General features: G+C 39.8%; 2 protein-coding genes across 2 annotated transcripts; both read right to left on the minus strand.

Moving 5' to 3' along the window:
* Window positions 1–47: 47 nt before the first annotated feature.
* On the minus strand, window positions 48–6,995 carry LOC135082480 (lysosomal acid glucosylceramidase-like). Its single transcript, XM_063977276.1, has 11 exons — window positions 6,932–6,995; window positions 6,495–6,622; window positions 6,048–6,099; window positions 5,413–5,554; window positions 4,672–4,828; window positions 3,863–4,023; window positions 3,287–3,410; window positions 1,945–2,092; window positions 1,472–1,548; window positions 972–1,261; window positions 48–150 (listed from the first exon to the last, which is right to left on the minus strand). The coding sequence occupies exons 1-11, from the start codon at window positions 6,993–6,995 to the stop codon at window positions 48–50; spliced, it is 1,446 nt and encodes a 481-aa protein (XP_063833346.1).
* Window positions 6,996–11,007: 4,012 nt separating this feature from the next.
* On the minus strand, window positions 11,008–17,818 carry LOC135082509 (uncharacterized). Its single transcript, XM_063977307.1, has 3 exons — window positions 17,693–17,818; window positions 16,543–16,781; window positions 11,008–15,802 (listed from the first exon to the last, which is right to left on the minus strand). Exons 1-3 carry the CDS (start codon window positions 17,735–17,737, stop codon window positions 11,470–11,472), a joined length of 4,617 nt encoding a protein of 1,538 aa, XP_063833377.1. The 5' UTR covers window positions 17,738–17,818; the 3' UTR covers window positions 11,008–11,469.
* Window positions 17,819–18,354: the final 536 nt, after the last annotated feature.

Consider the following 18,354-nt stretch of genomic DNA (forward strand, 5'->3'; position numbering starts at 1 on the left):
AGTAGTAAGAATGTGTGGGGCATAGACGGGTCGTAGGCGGGGCGTACTCACTGATCAAGCACCATCTCTACGGTCATCACGGACTGTGCGGGAAGCAACACTGTGGCCGCTTGGCTGCCCAGCTTTATAATAACTCTGGTCTCGGCTGCCCTGCAAATTATTATGAGTTATAGTAATTTGTTACAATTAGTTTAGAGTAGTATTTATATTTTTTTTATAGATTGATGGTTCACCAGTTCTTGTTAAAGTTTCAGTTAGTTACCTGACATACTCGTAATTGGAAACCCTTGACTCCAGCTTAGCTAGACAACTTGCTATTTCGCGGACTTTGCCAGATGTCTCATTCCGAGAACAAGTAAACCAACAATGTTTAGTTTATCTCATAGATAAGTTCCTGATAGTTAACGTAAGCTAAGTTTATTATAGGTTCTAATAATATGTCTCCTAAGACTCCATTTTCTCTATCAGGATATACTTAAACAAACATACAGGGTGTAAACGTCATGTTGACTATGTTAAATTAAGTACTTAGAAGTTATTTTAATTGTAAAATTTCGTCATGGATTTAGTACATAGACCTCAATGGGCATGGAAAAATTGAATATGAAAATCCCTTTGTTTCCATTCATTCTGGGGAAATGAATTGATATTATTTATTCAGCTGATGTCTACTTGTCGATCAAAAGTTGGGTACTTGTTTATTTTCCGATAAAATACCTAGCTACTTTATCATTAGTACTCTCAATCATTATCATTTCAGCCATAGGACGTCCACTGCTGAACATAGGCCTCCCCCAATGCTTTCCATGTTACCCGTTTGGTAGCGGCCTGCGTTCAGCGCTCCTGGTACCTTGCCTTTACCTGACGGCCGATGGGCAGCAAGGTTCTGGAGTGGAGGCCGCATACCGGAAAACGCAGCGTGGGACGTCCACCCAGAAGGTGGACCGACATCATAAAGCAGGTGTACTTACGGATTATATAAAATAACAACGACCGTGTTCAGCGGCGTCACAAACGCGACGTTTTGCAGGTTCAAATCGTACTGCGACTTGTAAATATCAACATGGATCCTCTTCGACCCTCGAGGTAGGAACTTGGAGAAGTGGCCCATGGCATAGTACGTGGGCTGCTTGACGAACTCCCCAGCCTCTGGGAAGACTATGATCGGGGAGTCCACGAAGTTTAGCGCCCAGTTGGGACCCCCGATTTGGTTTAGACAAAGGTTCCAGTCGACGTAACCTGCTGCGCCGAAGTTCAAATTCTAGAGAGATAGAAACAATAAAGTCCTGTTAAAAAGTTATATGAGTATCGTAATTCGTAATGAGTCTTCATAAGAATTCATAAGAATTCAAAGAGAATATAAGAAGAAACCGGTTCCAGTTTAAGGTTTCATTCTCAAAAAACATTGAACGTAATGAGGAGGCATTCTGCTGCAAGGCTGCAACCCTTTATAAATAAATAAAATACTTACCCCTAATATACTCTTAATGTATGACTCTGCTCTATCCCAAGAGCCTAATAGTACTTTCTGTGTGGGCGAGAGGTATCCTGTAAGGTTTAAAATCAAATTAGTAGGTGTAGGTGGTAATAAAACGGCAAAAACATTAATTATTATTAGTGATGTGTGTTAGTGTTACTGTCAAACGCCGCTAATATTATTACTATTTTTCTAGAACACCCTGTATTCGTTTCAACTAAATTGTCTACTGCTAGATAAAGGCCAAAAGATTTTCACAACACATTTCACATTTTTATCGTCGGTCTATCGAGTAAGAGGCCCGCCTACACAATGTTTTCTACCGTTTAAAACTGTGCTTTAAAGAAATCGAGCAAGAGACGACTACATTGAGACGTTCTTTGCGAAATAATGTCCACTGCTGGCTGGTCAAAGTCCTCCTCCAAGCTAGGATTACCACTACGATCGGTCCTGTAAAGAAGACTTACCTTCACAAAACTCAGTCATCATCAGTTTCAACTGCGGGTACAGGTTGGTGACTGCTTCCAGTATAGATGCGGGGATCACTAGGTCCGCGTAACCATGCACTGCTACTCCATCTATGTAGTTCAACACCCTGGGGTCGCTGGCTACCAGCTATGAAGATAATTCCTCAATTAAAGAATTGCCACGAAATCAGGCGTTGCAGAATTCCAAATATGGCGTTGCAGAATCTTTTGTCAAGCAGTTGCTGGACAAATGCCTCCACGAGGATTTCTACCACGACTTGTCCTGTGATTTCCGCGACCTGATTATCGGTATCAGCAAGGGAAGCCTGGATACACTATGTCTTCCGGCCCATGGTCGCCTGTCGAGAACCTTTCTGCCCCAATGGCCATAATTCTATGAGCTATGTGCTACTTAGGCAATTCTTCAAAAACGAAGCCACAATAGCCGAACGGTGAAGGGGTCGGACTGGCCGACTCTTGTCTTGATCCGGGGAACACAGTTTCGGTCCCCGCCGCCGCTCGACTACTTATTGTGGTGAGCTCACTCGTGCGTGATACAAGCATACTTTGGTTATCCTACAGAAAAACAGTTTGTAATTTTGCTTAATTACAAATTGGCTAGTAATTTTAGTGAGTTACCTCATTAAACAGAAATGGTATGATATATCGTTGATCATCGTTCACAAAAATCAAGGTATTGTTATACTTAGAGGCGCGAACAGTTGGACCGAAATTATTCACGATCCATTTTGCCTGAAAACAAACAATCATTAATTTAATAATAAGTAAATTGTAACGGCACTGATTGTAATGTAACTAAATGAACCTACTACAAAGTAGTTATCTTGATTGATGTTCTTTCCTAAGGACCAAAGTGTTTTGACACAGAGGTCAGTGAACACCTCGGTCTCCCCTACATTCATAGCTAGAATGAACTAGAAATTTCGTTGCAGGACCAATGACAGTTTAACTTTACCCCGGGACAAACTTGACCTTCACTGGTTGGGTTTTTATTGGCGGTCAAGCTGTAGATCCTTGCTACACAAGAGTCGCAGCGGTGGGAACGAGAGGTGGGAATAGTCCCGTTAAATAGCTATAATTAACGACTAAAGCGCATATTTTCGGGAAAAAAATGCATTTAATTGCATAGGTACCTATCCTGCGGGGACAAGGTAGGTTATGAAATGTGGGGTTCACCAAGTCAGAAGGAGAAAGGCATACCCACTAAAAAGACCCCGGTGTTCCGTCATTCGCCTAAAGTGGGAAGGAACTGTGGGATTCCGGACAAAGCCTTCACTACCACAGTCCCTCCCGGCGATTGCCCGCCTACACGGGCCCTTACCTGATCGGTACTGCTCCAACCCATACAGTTGAACACCATGGTCGCAAGAAACGCGTTCGATGGTTCATTCGTCGTCGTCAAGGCCCATATCTTGATGCCTTGCTTATTGTACTCATCGATGAATCTTAAAAAAAAACATAAAATTTATTCTATTTTCTAATGTAGCGGCACATTTTGTGGTAGCGGGAAGCACATGGATGCAGGCAGTGTCCTAAGATAGGTCGTTGTGGAAACAGGGTTTCCTTGGGAGAAGCTATTGTCCTGCAGTGGACATCCTTGGAAATTCTGCTACATTGTCAGCGTCTTTTTTAATAATGTTACAAGATGTTATTTCTTCAAACTTTTGACTTTCATCTTCAGTACCTATTGAGGACAGTTTACGAGCCTAATCTGGGTTTAAGAGATCGCTTCCTAGCGATAAGATCGCCTAAATTGTGCCGTTTAAGTTTTATAAGTATATTAATTACTTTCTTAGCTTTATGTGGTGTACATTATAGTATCTAAGTAGGTAGCTATCTAATTCCACCACAGAAACTACTGTATAGCCAGGAGTATTCCAAAAGTCTGCATACTTACTTAACATGGTAGTCTGCGTAAGTCTGGTAGTAATCAGGGTTCAGTTTCCCGCACACAGAAATCCCGTTGGACACCTTCATCCAGTCCGGAGGTGACCAGGTGGTGGCGATGACGTATATGTCTTGATTAGAAGCCTTTATTGCTGCTTTGAACATAGGGATCTGTGAAGGATTAGGTGAATATTAATTAATAAATAATAATAAATATACTTAGACATTTTACACTGCGCTTCTTGTCCCAAACTAAGCAAAGCTTGTACTATGGGTACTAGACAACAGATATAAACATACTTAAATACTTTTTTTGTGTAAATACATACTTATTATACATAGAAAACACCCAGTCCAATACAAACAAATATGTTCATGCACACAAATGTTTGTACTGTGCGGGAATCGAACCCGCTACCTCCGGAATAGTAGTCCGTTTCGAACCACTACACCAAACGGCAGAAAAATTTTTATGCAAAGATTTACAATTTTTATGTACAATCCCTGGTTCGATTCCTAGTGGGCTTATTTTTTGTTTGGTTACATTCGTGGTAAGACTTGTTCTAAGCCTGTCTAGCTACCATCTTACCAAAGTCTGTCGCCATAACAACAATGTTAACAGCATTGTTGAGTTAAGACTCGACAGTTAGAGGTAAAATAACCTTCTTCTTTGGTTAAGACTCCAGATGAAACTCCACCTAATGGGAGGCCTGCCCACACTACGTCTTTCAGCTCTTCGTTATCTACCTACATTGTTGCAGCTAAATATCTCCTATTGCAGCCTTGTTGTGTAGTATGAATTGTAACCTTTAGTCTTACCTTCAAATTGAAATCTTCTTCAGCGAGACTGAAATTTGACAGCTGTTTGTCGTACAGTGGTAGCTCGTTTAGCGCATATTTTCTGCTGGAAAAATCGCTGCAGCCTATTGGCGTTCGGATCATGGTGTACTCGAGGCCTTTGGAACTGAAGTACGAGCTGGAATTGTTAAATAGATAAGTAAAGTGTCAGAAAGGCCACGTATGCCACGAGTGCACAAGAAAGGCTGCAGTGCGGGAGGAATGGTGACGGATTGTGAGGCGTGTGACGACCACGACCAGTCTGGCAAGAGTGTAGCGACGAAGAAGAAGACTTCTTCTATCAGAAACCAGTTGAACCTGATACGCTGATCGGAGAGCAGAATGACGTGTTCGGACATCAGACTATTCATACATAATCGCACACAATAATTATAACACTGCATAATATAAGATACACAAGTATTTTTTTTAGTTTAATGTGCTGACATCTGCACATACTTGCATGGGTGCGGTTTCAAAAATAAGAAAAACTAAAGATCTTCCCATGGAAAAACGGGTGCCAATCTTAAAGAAAAGAGAGAAGCTTAATACCAGAGTAAATAATTTGTTTTTTCTATGATAATACCACGTCATCATGTGTTTGCTTGGGGCGCTTCTGATATGTGATTTACCTATTCAACATTTCTCAGTTATAGAGGCTAGTCGTCAAATTAATTGAGCGTTAACTTTTCTGGAAATGCCTCAGATAGTGGTTAAACTTACTCTATCAAACTTTGGCGTAGGTTGGTATCGGTGAGGCTCAGCCAATTGAGTCCAGCCGCGTCCGTGATGGCGCCACCGAAGCCGTCAATCGCTTGGTACTGAATGCTCACGTTCAGTGTTAGTGCCGTCAGCGGAAAAGTGCCTGAAAGTAACAGTAATCATAATCATTAATCCCACCAAAAACATACGAAAATGTTGCAAAAACGAGATCATAATTATGCCTCGTTGTGAACAAGTTAAACAATCTCATGTAGAGCCGCAGACAACTTGGCGGCGCACTGTAGCAGACGAGGCGAAGAAAATCGGCTAGACCTAGAGCGAGATCAAACACGAAGCTCAAGACCGAACGCGATGGAGGACTGTTGTGGACGCCCTCTGCCCCATCTAGGGGACATTGGACCTTAAGTCACATAGAGCCGCACGCGTCTGCGGATCTGGTCCACATGCGAGCTGCCCGTTTTTCTTATTACGCGGGCTACAAGCACGCGGAACGGAAAAACATGTGTATGAAATAATGAAAAGCGGACCAAGCCGCATGCGTGCCTTATTCAAAAATGTGGCACGGTCGTATATTCATCTGTATGCCATATACTTGGAAGCACGAGTGCACAGAATTCTAGATAAAAATAACTTACCATTAATAGCTTCCTGCAATTGACCTGTAGTTTTATAAAAACGTAATCCCGCCTGAAATAAATTGTTACATTAATGATCATGGCGAAGAAGATCGGCAAGACCTGGAGCAAAATCAAGCGAGAAGCTCAAGACCGAACGAGATGGAGGACTGTTGTGGACGCCCTCTGCCCCATCTAGGGGACATAGGACCATAAGTCAAGTTAATGATCATTCTTTTCCAAAGTCAGTCAAACTCCATACAAAAAAAATTGGTGAAAGTTAGATGGTGCAAGTCAGCCTTACGCCCGTATTCACAAACATTACTATGAGGTCTCACAGTACGCGCGCACGCACATGGTGACACACGAACCACTCACAGGGCTCTATTTAACGCTGTACGTTCGATTTGCTGCTTCACTAAAGCAAGCATCGTTTGTGAATACGGGCGTCAATGTATTACAGTTTACCTTCGAACTCGTATAAGCAACATAATGGTTAGCTTTTGGTGCTTCTCTCTCAATCTTATCACAGTAGTCCGCGTTACACACGCAGACCACCGATTGACCTGGAATGGCTCTGGGTTGGCACGGGAACTCTGAAAGGGTACAAAATGAAGAAAAAAGGTTCATTTTTTATACAGATGTAACGCATCTGCAACTCAAAATATGTTGTCCATGTCATAGGGTAACGGGACTATTTCCACCTCTCGTTCCCACCGCTGCAACTCCTGTGTAGCTAGGATTTACAGCTTGATTACCAATTAAAACCCTGCCAGTGAAGGTCAAGTTTGTCTCGGGGGAAAGTTATCTGTCATTGGAACCGCAACGAAATTAATCAGAATAAGGAAGAGTTCGAAGTTAAGGTTCGATGGTGACCACCATGCAGCTGCCCCCAAGATACCAACCTGCGACTGCTCTTCCATCTGAGCTTAGACACTGGATGAATAAGTCGAAATTTTCAAGTTTCATAGTACGCTGTTGCTGTAGTTGTTGTTGTACTATGTACGTGGATTTCGATTCCCGCCTTAGGGCTATATTTCACCGGGACACCATGGCGGCGCAACCAGTCGCCGCTACCAACAAAATGTATACAGCTCTATAGAGAAGTTACTCACCTGGTGTCCGTTTGGTTGCGCAAAGCTGTATACATTTTGTTGGTAGCGGCGACTGGTTGCACCGCCATGGTGTCCCGGTGAAATATAGCCCTAAAGTTTATGGCTGAATTGCACCATCTTACTTTAACTTTGACAAACCTCAGAAAATTTGTCAAACTCCATAGAAAAAGCACCGGTTATTGTTTCGGTTAAAATAAGGTGGTGCAACTCAGCCTAAGAATTTTTGACAACTACTTACATAATTATTATACTCGTAAGTACCTAGGTAAATTCTTTCAAACAAACCTTTTGTAGTAAACAAGGCAGCATTCACTGATAACACTGTAACTACTAAACTAATTGAAATTAAACGACTGTTAACCATTATTTCAAACGTTCATTTCTTCTCAAAACTTAAAAAATAACAGATTATTAAAAATTATAACTAATTAACAAAACTGTTCAATTTAGAGTCAAGAGGAATTGCTTGCAAAAATCACGTAGTGACAAAGGTTTCGTATAGGTTTACATATTGTTTTATGCATTGTTTGTTGTAAAATTGTGTAAGCTAGAATAACTATGATAAACCATGTAATGAGTGATAAACCTTGGCAACTTGACCTTATCGAGGAAAATTTTGTAAATGCAGAAATAAATGCATAACAATGCACAATTCGTGCTGATTTAAAAAGTAACATTCTCCTGGATGGATGAAGATAGATGACTAAGAGTTATCTATAATAATATTATAAAGAGGTAAAGTTTGTGTGTATGTATATTTCTTAAATTGTAAAGGGTAATCTCGGGATCTACTGAACCGATTTTAAAAATTCTTTCGCCAATATAAGCCACATTATTACTGAGTGTCATAAGGTTATAATATGAAAAACCGAAAAATTCCACGCTGGCGAAGCAGCAGGCGGAAAGCTATCCATTATACTCGTATACTGATCTAGGTACTAACACTCAAGGAAAAAGTTTAAATCTCTACCCCCTTATCACACCCGGGTAAAAGTTACACCCAGGATGAAAAGTGACATTTCCATACTAAGTAAATGACAATTTAAACCAGAGTTCAACTAGGGTGTAACTTTTATTAATAAGGGGGTTAAAGTTTAAAGTCTCTGCGGTCTGGTTGGTCTGCTGATGTCAAATCAAATCAGGCTTATTCCACTATTCTATGCGTTTTTAAGTTCAGTTTTCTATGATAAAACTGAACTTAAAAACGCACAACATAACAGCAAAAGATTATGGGAAGTTATTAAAAACATAACCTACCTAAAAAACCCAAAACTTTCATGTACAGACCTAATAACTAATAGTAATCCTGTTAATTCGGCAAACTTAGTCAATCAATATTTTGTGAATGTCGGAAAAAACCTAGCTGAAAACATACTCAACAAAAGCCATAAACCCACCACATTAGCGCTGACTCCCATCTTAACTAACGCAGACTCCCTTTGCTTGCTTCCCACTGATGTGGACGAGGTTAAAAATATAATAAATAATCTAAAGCAAATTTGTGCAATTGGTATAGATAATATCCCGAATGCTGTCATCAAAAGATACAAAGACATTATTGCTCCTATTATGGTCCACATTAGTAACCTATCCTTGATGACTGGTATATTTCCTTCGTCATTTAAGCGCGCTTTAGTTCATCCCATCCATAAGAATGGCGATAGAGACCGTGTCAGTAATTATCGGCCAATTTCTATACTTCCGGCACTTTCAAAAATTTTAGAAAAAATCATAAACAAAAGACTGACTAATTATTTAGAGACAAAAAACCTACTATCAAGCTCCCAGTACGGATTCCGTGCAAAAAGATCAACAAGCGATGCTGTCCATGAACTTACTAATTTCTTAGTCACTAAGCTGGACGATAAAAAGAAGGTTATTGCCGTATTCCTGGACCTCGCGAAGGCGTTTGACACGGTCTCTATCCCATTACTTCTTCATAAACTGAACAACCTTGGTGTACGTGGAATACAGCTGGAACTTATGGATAGTTACTTAAAAGGGCGGACACAGTGTGTTACGATCGACGGTATTCATAGTGATGACCTTCCTATTTCTTACGGAGTTCCACAGGGCAGTATACTAGGCCCAACACTGTTCCTTGCCTTCATAAATGACCTTTGCAACCTATCACTTAAAAATGGAAAAATAGTTACATTCGCGGATGACACGGCTTTACTCTTCTCTGGTGATACTTGGGAAGAAACTTGTCGACTTGCTCAGATTGGACTCAACAAGGTAACGCGCTGGCTGGATGATAACCTACTCACCCTGAATGTTGACAAAACAAAATATATCGCTTTTTCTCCAAACAATGCTAACCATCCCTACACCCTTACACAACATTTTATTATAGCACATTCTTGCATTGATCCATACACCACTTTGTGTTCCTGCCAGAAACTACAAAATGTAGACACTATAAAATATCTTGGAGTAATAATAGACAAAAATCTGAATTATCAGTCCCACATTGAGCAATTAACCAAGAGGACACGTAAACTTATTTATATTTTTAAAAACCTAAGACATGTGGCGGATGAAAAGGTTATAAAAATGATTTACTTCGCACTATGTCAATCTATTTTATCATATTGCATCACATCATGGGGTGGTGCATCAAAATCCCACCTCATACAGCTCGAACGTGCTCAAAGAGCTGTTCTAAAGGTCTGCTGTTCCCTCCCATTCTTCTTCCCGACCACTGAACTGTATCAAAAAACCAAAGTCCTAACAGTCCGTCAAATCTTTATCCAACAAACCCTACTGAAACAACACTCGCAATCAGTATATGACCCCACTCTGAACAAAAACAAACGCCGGAAACATAAAATTTTCTCGAAACCAAAATTTAAATTAAAGCTTACCCAAAGATTTTTTCACTTTCTTGGCCCCCACTTATACAATACAGCTAACCGATTTTTAAATATTTACCCACTGAATACGATAGAATGTAAAAGAAAAATAAATTCGTGGCTACTAGACCTAACATATACTGATACAGAACAGTTACTACATACCTTAAACTAAAATACATCGTTTCGTACGTACTATTATTTAAAACAACACACTCGAAAACACTTATACTCACAATCACTTACACACACATACACTTGCATACACACACACACACACACACACACACAAACACACACACACACAATGCACCTGACATGCAGTACCTGGAGGCTCAATTATTAGATTCTTCTAATCTCTCTAAAATTGGATTTACATAATATGTCTGAATCTTCCTTAATTTATTTTTTATCTACTAGCGGTGAGGTGGTGGGAGCCTGGTAATCTGTAACACAGGTCTTACCTAGTACGGACACCAGTCTCTCACAATATAGTTATTAAGCATTTTGATGTATTCACAACAGTATTTTATAGTGACTATATTGTGAAAGAGAAATAAATAAACTTTATTATTATTATTATTATTATTCCCCATTGACAATCCCCAAATTAACGCCAATTGGAGCATATTATAATGTTAAAAATAAAATCCCAATATCATCATCAACAGCCCTTTACAGTCCACTGCTGGACTATGAGCCTCCTCCACTATAGCGGAGGGTTTTGCCATAATCCCCACGCTTGGCAGGCGAGTTGGAGATCGCAGTTTAAAAGATGTTTTTCAGAGAGCGCTGCTGCCCGTTCTCTGTTTGATGTGTAGCCCCTAAGTACTTGGTGACAAAATGTATTCTACTCTGCTGTCACCACACGGGCTAACAATTGCCAGGAAATAATTGTCAGGCGTTTAAAGTAAATCTCAATTAAGGATTGTGCATTGAAATGAAACAAAAAACATTTTTTTATTTTTTATTCACAAAAATAGTATAAAACTTTTTTAATTACTACTTATCATAAGAATATCTATCGTATTTACAAACACCAATTGGCACCACTTGCGCTGGCTTACTGATAGGACCTTACTCGCTAGTGGCGCCAACTGGTGCCTTCATTCGTATATTCTTCGTGTTTACAATACAAGGGCCATCTTAAAGGACTACCTAGATTAATTAGCATTACCGTTTTTGTACAATAAATATTCAGTTTGATACAATTAAATACTCGTATCAGTTCAGTAAGTATTCAAGGGTCTTGAATTTTCTACTTTCGTGTTACTATCTCCTCAGTGTTACATCTTTTAGGCTGGATTGCACCATCATACTTTAACTTTGACAAACGTCAAAAATCTGTCAAACTGCATACAAAAAACGCCGGTTATCGTTATAGTTACGGTCAAAGTTAGGTGGTGCAACTCAGCCTTAATTAAGTACGATAGTCAACAATTTGTGATGTTTTTTAATAAAACGAATATCAATTTACGTATTTTTAGTACACATCATCTTACAGGTATACGCGGTATTTTCCTTCATCGTCTGTAAGTCGGTTACTTCAACGTTATTCGACGCTGATCTTGCCATGTCAACATCAGTAGGAGGCTCAGTAGTCAATTTGGAGTCAACTATATTGACGGGTTTTTTGCCAATATCTGCTAACCTAGCCCTTAGTGCTTCTCTCACTTTACTCAAGAACTCATCGTCTAGTTTCTTAGGCCATGATAAGGCTGGAAGTCGAGGGGCATCGCTACTTCTTAGAATGCTCTCTGTTTTTGGAACTGCTAGATCAGAGACTAAAGACTTCGATTTTAATGCTGACGACCCTAATTCAGGATCACTAGACGATTTACCTAAAGATTTGGGTTTAGGAAGTAAGAGACTGATAACTGGTTTTGCAGTGCTCGTTGATATTGATTTTGGAATAGCATCTGATTCTACTGCAGACCTTAAGCTGCCTGGTGCTTTAACTCTTGAAGGTACATTTTCGCTTGCAAATCCACCAGAATCGCTCAATGAACTCAATTTTGATCCTAAAACTTTTTTATCCTTTGATGCGCTTCTAGATAATGGTAGAGAATCTTTAAACGAAGGTTTGGCTTTTAGTTTCGAATTGGCTCTAAAAGATGGCTTGTTCTTCAAAACCGGTGGCAAGGGCGTTGTCGAAAATGATATTTTGACCTTACTTTGGCCCAATCTAGGTTTCATAAGAGGCCTGTCAAAATCAATCAAATTCTTTTCTGGTTGTAACAAACCTAAAGTCGGCCTGTCTCTGGAAAGAAACTGTGGTGTCTTTAAAGTAGTTTCTTTCCGAAGTGTTTTGAGGAGATTTGTTTCTTTTGGTGCTGTTCTTAATTTAGGAATTTCTATTGCTTTCGGAGCTACGATACTGGACGCTGCTTTCAGTTTGTTTTTATTTGCGGCCGTCCTTGATGAACTTTTACTTTTACTTGCTGGGGTGACAAACTTTCCTTTATTAGAAAACTTCAAGGTAGTTTTACTCGGTTTTGATCTAAAAGTACTGCTTTGTTTGGGGAAATCCAAGCTGAGTGGAGATAATCTACTTTCACCTAGTAGACTGGAACCTAAAGACGGGATCCTATACTGATCAAGAAGATTATCTCGGAATGACTCTAAACGATCAGATAGATCTACAGATATTCCCTTCAACTTATCATTGACGTCTTCGTGTCTTCTTGATATCTCTTCCAATAGATCATCTGAACTTCTGAATGAGCCTAAACTTGGACTTGGCAATCCTGGTACTCTTAAAGCTGACTGCAAATTCTCCTGGATATCTTTTACTGTATTTTCAGCTTGAACTCGCAAATTATCAGTTAGAACTTGACTAGAACGGAATGTGTCTTCAACGACGTTTCTCCCTGTTGTCCGTAAAGGAGTGCTTAGTAAGTTCTGAGTTTTCTCCAAGAAACTTTCATGTAAATCTTCAAAGCTAGGTAAAGTGCTTAGCGGTTGTCCGAGGATACTAGGGGTCTTTAACGAGGAACTGGCTTCTTGTAGCAAATTGGAACGATCAATGTCTTTGCCAGAGCCTAGAGTAAGCGTAGCACCGATCACCCCCTTTTTATTGCCTACTGATGACTCCAGTAACACAGGCTTCAAATCCAACGATTTTGGCAGAGCCAGTCTCGTCTTGAAAGAATTCAAATTCAATCCTGGTAAATCAGGCATATCTGAACTCAATGGTTTTAATTGCAGTATATCTAAATTGAGATCTTCCAGGGGCTGTAGAGATGGTAAACTTGATCTCAAACTGGAAGTCCCTGGAGCTGGCCAACTATCTGGTTTTAAGATGTCTTCAATACTATCATCGCTAGGTGAAAATAGTTTCGTTTTACTATCTTCACTTGCTTTTAAAAGATTTGGTATTTTAAACGAGGGTAGCGGATTATTAATCAAATTGTTTAAATCAAGTGTTGGTCTGTTAAATAAATCCAAATTCGACGGGAATAACGTAGGTTGTACAATTATACTTTGACCCAGAGGTGAGGCAAGATTTGGTCTCACAATATTAGCTACTCTTTCACTCGCTCCCACTGTCATTTCATTGTTGTTAGAGTCAGATTTCATATCTAATCCGCTATTTTTATCTGGAGTAACAATACAAGAACTGTCAGCTTTATTCATATTATTTGATTCTAACACTTCATTGTCTGTTTTTTGGATATTATTCACTTCAGACGACTCATTGTTAATTATATCAGGGATATCGTTTTGTTCCACGGCAGCTTCTTTTTGCACATTTTCATTTTCTTGGTTCAACAAAGAATCTGACATCTGCTGTAAATCGTCAATATTCACTTGATCAACATTTTCATCAGATTTTTCGCTGTCTAAGTCTTGTCTACTCATTTTTACATCTTTGTTTTGACTTTCAGATTGGGCTTGGTTCATTTGTGACTTTTTGACTCCGCTTAATCTCGGCAATTCGATAGTCTTCTCAGAACCTCTAGCCTCATCAAAATAATCCTCTGCATCCTCAAAAACATTTTCTCTATCCATTACTCCATCGCTTATCCCATCATCAATGTTATCTTCATTCATTGACTCTATTTCATTAATAAGTTCTGAGGTCTCTTCATCATTAGATAAACTCTTTGGGCTTGGTTCAGAAGCAGCATTGATTAAATCACCTGTAGTACATCCAATCACGTTAGCTGCTTCAGGATCTTTATTATCATCAATTTCAGATACTTCTGAAGACTTTGGTAAACTGTCAAGTATTTCAGTTTTCATTGGCAAGTTCTCGACTTCACTTTTTAATTCTTCATTTATTATTTTGCGAATATCATCATCTCTTTCTTTTTGTAGTTCGTTAACTTGCGTGGTTTGTTTTTCAGAGGCACCAGGAACCGTATCCAGTATTTCAGTTTCAAAAAGATTAACAGGAACCTCTTTTTGGACCGTTGATTTTGAAGTCAGGTCATTGGTTTGCGATTTAAACATATCGGATGGTATTATGTTATTTAGATTTGGAATCTGTAGTCCTTTAATAATATTATTAAGTAAATCTGTAGCTGCGTCGCGAGAATTTGTGGATGCTAAATTCAAATCGGGCAACTTAAGATTAAATCCTGTTTTCTTTTTTGGAGTGTTGTCTTCATCATCGACATTTTCCATTTGTTTTATGTTTATTTGTTTCACTGCGGGCATTTTTAAATAATTGGTGTAAACGCTGTTATCTTCATTAGTATTTCTCGTGTCTGTGTTTAATTTAGAAAAGCTTGAGTATCGCTCTTGTATGGTACTGGCTGAATTGGAACTATCAGAATCAAATGAATCATCAGATAATTTTTGATTCCTTCCAACACTTGCTTTTAATTTTGGTAATTGAAGTTTCAAAATACTTTCTGATCCCTGAATGCCTGAATTACTGAGACCATCGTTGTTTGTTGTTCGCAGACTAGATGAGTCTATCTTAGGTATCAATTTTGCAATGTTTGGGAGATCAAATTTCGTTGTATCCACAGAATTGCGGTTCTCATTTACAAAATCATTAGCTCTACTTGTAGAGTCAATGTTGGGAATCAGTGTTGAGATGTGTGGTATCTTAAGTTTGAATGCACTTGGTGAATTGCGACTGTCAGTATCAATTGTGTTAGCAGCAAGTTCATTATCTCCTGCCTTTCTGAAAGCATTATAAGCGTCCTTCCTTGAAAATATTTGCGAGAGATCCGGTATTTGAATTTTAGGTACAGCTATCTTAGACTCTCTGAGTTTATCTAGAATTGTAGAACTCAAATCATTGTCTGTGTTTTTAAATAAAGTAGGAACGTTTTGAGTGAGCGGTCTCTGCGATTTATCATTGGAAAATTTAATCAAAGGAGATTTAATAATCTCTGCTTCTGATTCTTTAAAATTGGGTTTGACTACTTGTTCGTTTACATTACTAGCTCCTACACCACTATCCATATCAAATAAGTTCCATGCTCTCAGAGCTGATGGTTTTCTTTTAGGCAGTCCCAATATATCTGTCAAAATATCTGGATCGTGCGCTGAAGTTCTAAGACTAAGATTTGGTCTACCTAAAGGACTGATGCATCTAGCCTCGTGAGCAGTGGATGCTTCTGGGATGACGTCATCATGAGATGAATCATTAGGGTTAAAGATGACAGTTACCAGGTTGGGGGCTGATTCTGCTGCAATACCGTCATCTGAGGCGGCTCGAGCTGCGTCCCTTGCTAAGGCTTCCTCGTACTCTTCATCCGTTGCTTCCCGAAGAGTGTCCAATACTGACGACGCTAGATCCACTTCTGGGTGCAGGAGAGGCTTTGGTTCTTCTTTTGAGTCGTCCAAGCTAAAACAAAAAAAAAACATTATGTAGTTCATTCATTTCAAACTTTTACTATGACCGTTCCAAACCGATCTACTGTCTCTGTAGGAAAAAAAATTTTTTAGGACACAGAATTGTAACTTATCGTTACGCCTATGTAGATAACGACAAATAAGTTTGTTATAGGTACTAATTATGCACAAAACTGGTGGTTCACGTACCGTGTCGTCGTACACGTATCGTCGTGGGTTTAATTCTCGCGCAATACATACATTTTTGTGCATGAAACGTACGTTACGTGCTCTGTGGAAACATGCTTGTCAAAGTGAATGTTTTCTATGTAAAACAGAAAATTACAAAAAAGAAGATAGAAGAAATTTATGTTCGTCTAGGCAAGGCGGCCACCTGGCCTAGTGGGTCGGACCGGACCGGACAATATCAATGAGGGCTATCGTTTTTATACTTAACAGTTGGCACCCCTGGCGATTGACAGGACCTTACTCTACAGTGGCGCCATCTTGATGAGTGCAAATGCGATAGTCCTCCTACCACTTTAGCGCTCACCAGCTGGCGCCACTGTCTTCGCTACTAGCAAGTGACAGGACCTGACTCTACAGTGGCGCCAACTGGTGAGCGCTAAAACGATAGCCCTCATTGCCAGAGATCGCGGGTTCGATTCCCGCACAAAACATTATTATTTTATGTGTGTTTGCGTCACGATTTCGCTAGATGGTTTTGAAAGTGTAATGAAACTGATATCATACCTCACAAAAGGCCTGATCGCACGCACAGCAGCTGGCAAGAACGCAGACGGTGCGCCATCAGAATCGGCGCTTCTTCCCATGCCCATACATGGGCAGTCTGCGCGCGCAACACTCGACGCAGCGGATTGGTCCCAGTCGATTGACTCACGCGCATTGCTGCTGGCCACAGCAGAGTCTTTGGGGCACGGACAGCACTCGCGGTCGGCATTGTCTGTGCTTTTTGTCGGTTGGGGCGAGGCCTGTAAAAATAACACTGTTAGATTAAACGTTCTGAATACAAACTGGACGCAGGCCGCTACCAACCGGGTAACATGGAAAGCATTGGGGGAGGCCTATGTTTAGCAGTGGACGTCCTATGGCTGAGATGATGATGATGAATACAAATTGAACCCGGGACCTCATGTGCTCGAAAAGGAGACCATTTACCACTACGACATACTTAAGGCTACATAATAATTTTAGCCCTTGAATTACAGTAGATTACTTAGTAAACAAGACTTATTAAAAAACCGTTCTATCCAAAAGGGGTCATTTAAACAAATAGTAAGTCCTACGTCCTACTACCTACTTTTTGTATGGTTAGGTAAGTACCAATACCTAGGTATCATATTATCAAAATTTCTTAGAACTTTTAATAAATGCCGTTTTTCGTTGTACTGGACTTAATCTTTGGAGCGTCGTAATAAATCATTAATAATAGGTTAATAGAATCAAATCACATGGACCTCTAGCACGAAAAACTTTCGATCTCGAATCGTTTGCGAAAGACGAGTTTTTCGTGCTAGAGGCACAGAGTTTGAAAAGCTCCCTACAAAATGACCACTCGAGATGCGAAATGCCTAAAGACACCAATTTGGGTCAACGGCTAATGGTTAAGAAGTGATTTCTTCCAATAAAACAATATAGCGTATGATCTACATAAAATATAAAAATGAATCGCAAAATGTGTTGGTAAGCGCAAAGCTCAACAGCGCCTGGACGAATTTTACCAATTCTTTTTTTTTTAATGTTCGTTGAATTGAATTCCAAGGATGATTTTACGGCGAGATTTGCAAAATTCAACCCATAAGGAGGTAAAACAGGGACCACGCGTACGAAATCGCGGGCGGTCGCTAGTAATTAATAAACATAATTATAGGTAGGTACTTACAGAGTCCCAGAGAACCGCCACACACAGCAGGACCCACAGCCTCATGTTTCCATCGGTCACCAGTCAATGTGCGCGGGCGCATCTCGAGGAATATTTAAAATATCCGCGATGATCTTGTGAGATAACGCTCTGATAGGGCTGTCAGCGTCTTCCTAAAAATGATTAAGATTACAGTGTTGATTGAACTAATATGATGCTAATTTTGCTAATAAAAATAATTTTAGTATTTTAATTCATGAGAATATTTGTTATGAAAGTTATGATACTAATCGTACCCCATATCCATCGGACATGGCATGCCATGGGCCAGGGGCCCCCTGAAAAATAACCCCAGATACGCCAATGACCAATGATTACCTACGACCCTACGAGTGGGTTCGCTAATTAGTCCAGCGGCGCGGCGGGATTCGAACCCGCGTTCCTCGGATCTCGAGTCGGCCAGGCCAGTCCGATAACGGTACTATAGGGCTATTTTCGCTAAAATTAAAGCTATTGATTATTTCTTTCTTTCATTCATCGCGTTATAACGGAGGGAGCCAAAATAAAAAAGGTAAGTACCTTAGGTAGGTAGTTAATTTACCTTGACTTTTAAAATTTTAATTCTCGTATTACCTAGGTACATAGTTATTTATTTTTAGCGTTAAGAGTGGGTTCGATTCCCG

This window comes from Ostrinia nubilalis, chromosome 21 (genome assembly GCF_963855985.1).
Source record: "Ostrinia nubilalis chromosome 21, ilOstNubi1.1, whole genome shotgun sequence".
In the NCBI taxonomy this organism is placed as follows: domain Eukaryota; kingdom Metazoa; phylum Arthropoda; class Insecta; order Lepidoptera; family Crambidae; genus Ostrinia; species Ostrinia nubilalis.